The sequence below is a fragment of the Vulpes lagopus genome, chromosome 8, assembly GCF_018345385.1.
Source record: "Vulpes lagopus strain Blue_001 chromosome 8, ASM1834538v1, whole genome shotgun sequence".
Classification (NCBI taxonomy): Eukaryota; Metazoa; Chordata; class Mammalia; order Carnivora; family Canidae; genus Vulpes; species Vulpes lagopus.
Window position 1 is genome coordinate 27,476,340 of NC_054831.1, and position 9,300 is coordinate 27,485,639.

At 35.5% G+C, this 9,300-nt stretch overlaps 1 protein-coding gene across 5 annotated transcripts in view; it reads right to left on the reverse strand.

Annotated features, from left to right (window-relative positions):
- Positions 1–9,300, reverse strand: part of SAP30 (Sin3A associated protein 30) — a 137,828-nt gene that overhangs the window by 88,138 nt on the left and 40,390 nt on the right. For 3 of the 5 annotated variants that reach the window (XR_005989421.1, XM_041766394.1, XM_041766393.1), the window contains exon 4: positions 6,410–6,515. The exons of 1 other annotated variant lie outside the window; for it this stretch is intronic. Coding sequence is in view for 2 of the 4 variants with exons in the window: in XM_041766394.1 (XP_041622328.1) it covers positions 6,410–6,515 (106 nt within the window). In the remaining 2 variants the exon portion in view is untranslated. Of the gene's footprint in view, positions 1–6,405; positions 6,516–9,300 lie in introns of all 5 variants that reach the window. One more of the 5 variants, XR_005989422.1, reaches the window with a different exon arrangement.

A 9,300-nucleotide genomic window follows, 5' to 3' on the forward strand; every position in this document is an offset into this window, starting at 1 on the left:
CAGCAATTCTCTCCTAAATTCCTTCCACTGAACTAAAGCCCTAAAATCCTCCAGGCTCCTTGGTAAACCAGTCCTCATCTCTCAGTGAGTCAAGTTCCTAAGAGAGAAATCTCAGAACCTTTTAGGTCAGGGAATGCCAGCATTTGCCAACATGTCTTTTGACTCATTAATTTTCTGATACTAAAAAAAGTCATATAGTGAACCAGTCAGTATATTCTTAAGCCCCTCATTCTCACTGGCACTTGGCCTTCTCCAGTTTTTCAAATATTTTACATCAGGTAACTTAAGACACAAAATAAAACATAACATTCAATGTGAAAGCTTTCTTGATGCCTGGATATCTTATATTTGAGTTTTGTTGAACTAATCAGCATTAAGTCACTTGGATACTGTGGGAAAATACAGTGAAAATTCCGTAAGGTGGCCACAATGTTTCTTCTTTGGGGATTTTTGTTCAGTCATCCCCAAAGAAGGAACCCTCTTTGAATATTAGTATTAAAGGCAAAGACTAACCTCATAATTTGGTTGAAGACAGTGTTATAGAAAGACTCTTTTCCTTTTTTTCTGATAGAATTGCTACCATGTTTTGGACTTTTAGTGAACATACTTGTCTCCACTCTAATGTACACCCATGTCCTATGGAATAACAAGTCATATTTTAATAGGATTATACTGTATGTAAAACATATCACGTGTTTAGAGATTAAATGTCCAGGGAAGATATTTCCATTGCTTGTTATTTCTTGCCACTGCATGTGTCCTATCTGACATGCATACACATAAAGGAAGCTGGGTTTATTTATCTAATATGGTGCTGTATTTATTACTTCAAGTTGCAAATGCTTGTATTTGGATTTCCAAACACATAATTTTTGACATAATTTATTAGTGAGGGAGCAATAAAGGGAACAATTTTGCAGCTATTTCAACACCTATAAATTTCCCTGTTTGTGATATGAAAGAAATGGCATCGGCAGACCACAGGTCTGCTCATATTTCAAAAAACATTAATTGTAAACCTTTCTAAATTGCCCAATATTTAAAGTGCTCTTATTCCATAAAATATTTATGGGCTTATTGTTTATATTTTTATAAAAGATGGTACCTGAACCTGAACAGACTTTTTATGTGAAACTGTTGATTATTTTTTAAATAACTATATTTGAGAAGAAACCATATAAAGGTAGATGATTACAAACCAACAATTACAAACTGAAAAATAAATATTAAAAAGGTATTGATAAACTTATTTCAAAATTTATGTCCAAACAAAACCTGAACATAAATATATATAGCATTGTTATTCATAATTGCAAAAACTGTAAGTAGCTAAGATGTCCTTTAATAGTTAAAAAGGATAAACTGTGGCATATCTATATAATGGAATATTATTCAGTGATAAAAAGAGATAACCTATCAAACTATAAAAATATGAGAATGACATTTTTTTTGTGGTAGAAAAATATTTTTAATTTTTAAATTTTTATTATTTTTAATTGCCTGATTCCATTCTTTTTTTTTAAATTTAAATTCAATTTGCCAACAGACTCTTAACTACATATTGCTAAGTGAAATAAACCAGTCTATGAAGTCTATCTACTATATGGTTCCAATGATATAACAGTCTGGAAAAGGTAAAACTATAGAAATGGTAAAAAAAAAAAAAATGCCAGCAGGAGTTCCTGGCAGGGAGAAAGCTGAGTAGATGAGGCACAGGAGATTTTTTGGGGCAGTGAGACTATTCTGTACTATAATGTAGTAATGACGGATATATGATGCTATGCGTATAGCCTCATAGACCTATTTGCACAAAGACTGAATCTAAATGCATGCAAATTTAAAAAAAAATTAAGAGGTCAGGATATTCCATGATGGAATGCAGAATGTGACAAAACAATCTAACTACATTTAAATCGTAAAAAACATCCTCATTGAAGGGTATGGTGGAGGGAAATGTGCTGACCTAAGTCACTTTGGAAGTAGAGTGAAACTGGAGATGAGATACTACACATAAGCACTGTACTCTAGGTGATAATTATTTATCACAGGATACAGGTTAACAATTCTGAAACTGCTATACATGTACACTGGAACTTAACAACTGAACAAATGGCAGATGGTGAAGGACAGGCTTCTCACTGTTTGAGTGGGAGCTTATAGATAAGCAAGGGAAGGCTAGAACATTTCATGTAGTAATGGATTCAAGTTGGAGACATCAGTATAAACTCATGTTTAGCCTGATACAGATTCAAATGGTTACATAGAAAAATACATATATATGTGTGGATAGATAGATAACTATATACATATGTATTTCTTTTTTTAAAAGATTTATTTATTTATTAGGTATGATAGACACACACAGAGAGAGAGAGGCAGAGACACAGGAGGAGGGAGAAGCAGGCTCCATGCCGGGAGCCTGACGTGGGACTCGATCCCGGGACTCCAGGATCGCACCCTGGGCCAAAGGCAGGCGCCAAACCACCGAGCCACCCAGGGATCCCCCTACACATATATATTTCCTTGCTCTGTGAGCTGACGCATGGGTACCACTGAGCCCATCTGGAACTAGACCTTGGTTTCTAATACATTCTCCAATAAAAGTAACCGGGGCTCTTTGGAGAAATGGTTGATATAGGACTAGGAGAGGAAGTATACAATATGAGCCTGAAGCATCCTGTAGTAGCAGAATGTAAGTGTTGGGAGGAAAAAAAGAAAAATAACAAAACCCAAACACCTGTTGAGGATATATATCAAAAGGACACAGGATATAACTGACAGAGGTACCAATGGCCAAAGCTGGAACAATTATAGCAACAAAAAACTTTTAAAAAGTAATATTGGGTTATAATCCAAAATATAAAATAAATATCCATGAGTTCATGCTGATATAAATAAATAAATAAATAATAAAATAAATAAATATCTCATGTACAGAAGAATTCCAAAAAAATTATTTAGATACTCTTTCCTCAAGGAGGTAGAACATAACTCTCCACTCCTCAAGTGTAGACTGCACAGGGACTTCCTTCTAAAGAATACAGTATGGAGAGGGAGAGAAAAAGAATAACTTTACAGTGGGGAAACCTGGCAAACACTACCTCAGCCAGGTGACCAAAGTTACTATTGAGTGATAAGTTACATTCACAGTATGCACCCTTCATGTGGTGTAATGATAATGATACTTTAACTGTGTGGTCTTCTTTACAAAAACATATAACCCAAGTTTAATCATACAATAATACTAGACAAATCTCAATTGAGGCACATTCTATAACGTACATAATCAGTACTCCTCAAACTTGTCAAGATCAGGGGGACCTGGCTGGCTGTTGGTAGAGCATGCAACTTTTAATATCTGGGTTGTGAATTTGAGCCCAAGTTGGGTGTAGAGATTATTTGGGAAAACATACACACACACACCTTGTCAAGATCATCAAAAACAAGGAAAGTCACACCAAGAGAAGCCTAAGGAGACAAGACAAGTAAATGTAATGTGGTGTCCTGGAGGGGATCCTAGAACAGGATTATCAGGTAAAAACTAAGAGAAAATGAAGAAAGTATGGATTTTAGTTAATAATAATGTTTCAATATTGACTAAGTGTAACAAATGCACCACACTATTAAATAATAGAAAATACAGGGTGTAGGGTATATGGGAAATTTCTGTACTGTTAGCATTCTCTATATCTAGAACTATTATAAAATTTAAAAGTTTATTAAAATGATACTGAGATTCATAAAAAAAAATGGAAGGGACAATAAAATCACCAGTTAAACCCTCTGTTTTATAGGGAGAAAAGAGGATGCATAGTAGAACTTAATAGCCTGCACTTTGGAGAAGACTTTGAATAAATAGTGGTGGCTAGCTGCTGAACTTTGCCCTCAGTGACACTAATATTAATCATAGTACATAATAGACACTCAAATAATTACTGAATGGTGAATAATGTATAAAAATCTACCTTCTGGGATCCCTGGGTGGCTCAGTGGTTAAGCGTCTGCCTTCTGGCCCAGGGCGTGATCTTGGAGTCCCTGGATCAAGTCCCACATGGGGCTCCCTGCATGGAGCATTGCTTCTCCCTCTGCCTGTGTCTCTGCCTCTCTCTCTCTCTTTGTGTCTCTCATAATAAATAAATAAAATATTTTTTTTAAAAATCTATCTTCTACCCAAGTATTTTGTACATTCAATTTATTTATTAACTCATTCATTCAACAAATATTTACTGAATGTCTGGTATTATAATTTTACTTCTACTACTATAATTACTTAGAAATTCTATCCAAAGAAATGACATTTTGGCAATTTTCCATATCTGACTTTGTAGGAAACTCTATTTAGCTGACTCAAGACTATAAATGTCCAAAGAAGAATTGTTTTAAGGCAAGTATTAACAGAAAATAGATTGAGAAGACACGTTAAGAGAATGCTGGCTCTTAGGAGTCACAGAGATTATGTGTGGTTCATTCACAATCAAATTACATCAAATCTTTTAGAATAGTATTAGAATCTCTAATCTCTCATTCTACTCCTTTTGCTGCTTATTGGGGCAATAAAGTAAGAGCACAGTTTTGTCTTGCTTTTCACTTTCAGCAGTGTGATCTTGGCCAAGTTACCTAATCCTTTTTGAGGTTCACTTTCCCCATCTGGAAAATTACCTCATAAAAGAATGTTGCTTAGATTAAATAAAAAAGTGTTTAGCACACTTGGCAATGACATTAGTACTACTAGTAGCATTACTATTATTGTTAGCATTACCAGCCAACCAAATGCTTGTACCTCTGAGATAACTGTTGGAAGTGTAGGGCAATAACTCTACAAAAGAACACACGTTGGCACACTCAATCTTTTGATTTTTCTAGGTTTAATAAGGTGGTTGTTTCCAACAAACCACAGAATTATTGTTGGGATCTGGGCTATGATTCTATTTACTGTCAGTTCAGTGCCTCTTTTAGACTGCTAGGAAACGAAAGGGGTTATTTTCAAGTTCCTTTCCTTCTTGGCCTCTTTTCTTGCCCAAGTTTGTTTTCATGTTAACATTATCATTCATTCTAAATATTCCCTGGGCTTCCTAAAAGTGTATGGTTGTTCTTGATACACTTCTCTCCTGATGTTCATCTTTTGAACATTATTTCAATCATATTTAAAGATCACATCACTCAGGGTACTCACAAGCTCTACTGTATAAATGCTGAGAAAAAGTTCAGCACTCCCAGAGGGTGCCTCCCTCTCCATGCCCAGGGAAAAGGGGTATTGAGTTTGCTTTCTGACTAAAAGTTTCTGAGCAAGAAGTCTCCCTCTCCAATCCCCATTATAGCCACAGCTGCCTGTGTGGGAATCTCAGCCGTTCCCAGGGACATCAGCCTTTTGATATTGCATGCCCTTATGAATGCCTCTTAGAAGCAGCACTCTTCCTGTAGTTGTAGTGGCACCAGCTCAACAGCTTACACAACAGCTCCTTGGTACTTCTTCTGCCTCCTCAAGGGCCTCACTTGAGACTACTCAGTGGAGTCTGTTTTCATAAGTTTTACTTCAGTGGCAGAAAGCTAAGTTTGAGTAATAGAGGTTATCTTGTTCAGCCCAGTTGCAAAAACCATGCCAAGCACAAATGTTCCAACCTCAGAGGAGATTTTAAGGAAAACTTTAAATAGTTTTAATCAAAAACAATACTCTTTCATAGAGTTCAAAAATAATTAATTTAACAAAACAGGTTAATTGTTTTCTTTTTAACTGATTTCAAAGGAATTTTAAAAGATAATTTTATCTGTGACTCATTATTACTGCAACAAACTAAGAATTAGTTTTGTCATGGATAGTCACATAAAACAGGTCCTACTTCTCTCATAGGAGGAACGTGTGAAGCTTGAAACCAGCTGCTGCTTCTCCCCACACTGACAACCTTAGTGACTCCAGAAGGATTTAAGCCTGAGGGAGATGAGAGAACGAGGTCAATTATAGAACAGAAGAGTAGCAGATTCTAAATCACGGCTCATGCATGATCTCCCAGGTAGAAATCAGAGGAAGAGCTTATGTGTGTTCATTTTCTTCATATGCTTTAGCTATCTAATACCTAAAATTATTTTTATCTAAGACATCTCCTGAGACTTCAACTGATTAGAAGGATTTTGTTGTTGCTATTGTTTGTTTATAAAATACTAATCAGCTCACTTTTCAAATTTAATAGCAACACTTTTAACACATTGCTTAAGTTCTATATCAAATATTTCTCTGCTCATGAATTGACTGTCACCAATTTGTGGGAATTTTCAATTTGTAACAAACTGGATTGGACATAAGGGTGATACCTATATAAATCACACACACATACACACATATAGAATCACATGAAAATATAGCAGAATATGTTTTCTAGAAATCCAGAAAATATATTTAAATGTTCTTACCTACCACACAAAAGAGGTTTACAGAGACCACAGGAGGCCCCAGAGACTGTCCCAGAGAGATGGTCTCCAGCACAACATAAACCAGGGTTTGACGAGATTTGAGTAACTAACTGGCCATCAGGAGAGAAAACAAAAACAAACAAGATGCCTTAAGTCTCCATATATAAGGAAACAAATAGTGGTTTCACATTTGAGCCCCAAATTGAAAATCACAAGGGTAGCCTTTCCAATTGCAGGCCATGGTTTGCAATTCTACTGGTTTTTAAATGGGCAAATCTATGGAAAGGATGTCAGGATAAATAACAGCAGAAGTTTTTTAAATTTAACAACACTCAGTAATTCTCCCTATAAATGGTGGGAAGTCTAGATAGTAATAAGTAAATGTTTGAGACACAACAAAGGGAGTGGGAAGCCAAGGTCAAAATGTGCCTTTTAAAAGAAATCTTTCATAGTGGCTAGGAACATGATCCAGAGGCATTAGATAGTTACTTTGCTATCTGGAGCTCCTGTGCACTACTTGAAGCAGGCATGCAAGAAATATGGTGGCAGGCATATTAGGATATTAATAATGTTGAATATAAAAATGAATCAACAATTCTGACCAGCTATGGAATAAATGAAAGGAAATAAAATGAGCAGCACAATAAATGAAGTAAAAAAAAATTAGAAACACAGGGAAATAACAGTAAATGAAAGAGGAAAAGAGAATCTATCTACAGGAAAATCAATTTGTGTTGGCACCATACTTCTGGTCTAGAATGATTGACATGGGGGTAAACAAAATGGATAGCTCTTAAGATGGAGTGAAGGCTTAATAGTTTCCATTTTCCTCTTCAAATTCACATATTTCTACACTGTTAAGTCATACACATAAATTAACCCTATCTGTGGCATAGGCCTTTTTTAGTAAGTATCAAAGGAAAGTAACTTATAAATATGCAAAGAAAATGTGCAGTCAATTGCCCATATGCCTCTCATCTCTTTTCTTGAATTCCATGCCATTTGCTCCAGCTTCAATAAAATGGACACTAGAGATCTGATCTCTCTTGCTTCTGGTCTCGCTGGTCTTCCCTTTGCTCTACATACTTCCATATCAGGGTGTGCATGTATGGCTTCCCTAAGACAGCTGTCACCAAGGACCTTCCTCTCACCTCCGTTCTTCTTGAAATGCTCTTTCTTTGTCCTCCATGATATTTCCACTACTTCGTGTTCTCTAGTCATCCCTTAAATGCCAGTGGTCCCTAAGATTCTGATTCTAAAGAGTCCTATTCTCTACTTACTCTATAATCCATTTTGAGAAGAACAATGGTAAGGAGCATGGACACTAGAAGCACACCACAAGAGTCTTGCCACTTTCTAGATGTGTGTGAGTTTTGTGATAGGTTACTTAACATCTCTGATGTCTCATTTATAAGATGGGACTAATAATAGCATCTACTTTATAGGCTCATAAAGAAGAGTAAATGAGTTCAGACATGCAAAGTGCTTGGCACACTTGGTAACTTTTAAGTGGTAAAGTCATGGCTTCAACTATCATTTAGTTGCATAACTTGATAAGTTATTTAGTTGATATTTAGCTGATTAATTGAAAAACACTAATTCTCTAGAGCATACTTTTTTTTCTTCACTCGAAGTCCATTTAACGAACTGTGTACTAACCATTTCTGACTGCATCTATGGTTCCTTAAATTCAACATTCATAAACAAACTCATTTCTTGAAGTATCAGAAAGAGAGATTAAGAAAACAATACCATTTACAACTATACCAAACATAATACAGAAAATAAATTCATTCACAAAACCATTCACAAAAACAATACACGAAAACAAATTCAAAATGGATTAAAGACCTAAATGTGAGACTTGAAACCATAAAAATCCTAGAAGAAAAAAAAAAAATCCTAGAAGAGAGCACAGACAGTAATTACTCTGACATTGGCCATTGCAACATTTTTCTAGGTATGTCTATCGAGGCAAGGGAAATAAATGCAAAAATAAACTATTGGGACTACAACAAAATAAAAAGCCTCTGCACAGTGAAGGAAATAATCAACAAAACTAAATGGCAACCTACTGAGTGGGAGAAGATATTTGTAAATGACATATCCAATAAAGGGTCAGTATTCAAAATATATAAAGAACACTTACAACTCAGCACCCAAAAGCCAAATAATCCAATTTAAAAATGGGCGGAAGACATGAACACAAGTTTCTTGAAGAAGACATCTAGATGGCCAACAGACACATGAAAAGATGCTCAACATCACTCATTATCAGGGAAATGCAAATCAAAACTACAGTGAGACATCATCTTACACCTGACAGAATGGTCAAAATCAAAAAAGAAGAAACGAGTGCTAATAAGGATGCAAAGAAAAAGGAACCTCTTACACTGTTGGTGGGAATGCAAATTGGTACAGTCATTGTGGAAAACAGTAGGGAGTTTCCTCAAAAAGTTAAAAATAGAACTACCCTATGATCCAGTAATTGCATTATTAGGTATTTACCCCCAAAATGCAAAAACGCTAATTCAAAGGGATATATGCAACCCTAACTTTACAGCAGCATTATTTACAATAGCCAAGATATGGAAGCAGCCCAAGTGTTTAAATGGATAAATTAGACGTGATATACACACACGCAATGGAATATTATTCAGCCATAAAAAGAATGATATCTTGCCATTTGCAAAGACATGGATGGAGCTAGAGAATATAATGCTAAGTGAAATAAGTTGGTCAGAAAAAGACAACTACCATATTATTTCACTCATTTGTAGAATTTAAAAAACAAAACAAATGACCAAAGGAAAAAAAGAGAGAGAGGGAGAGACAAACCAAGAAACAGACTGTCAACTATAGAAAACAAAGTGATGGTTTCCAGAGGGGTGGTGG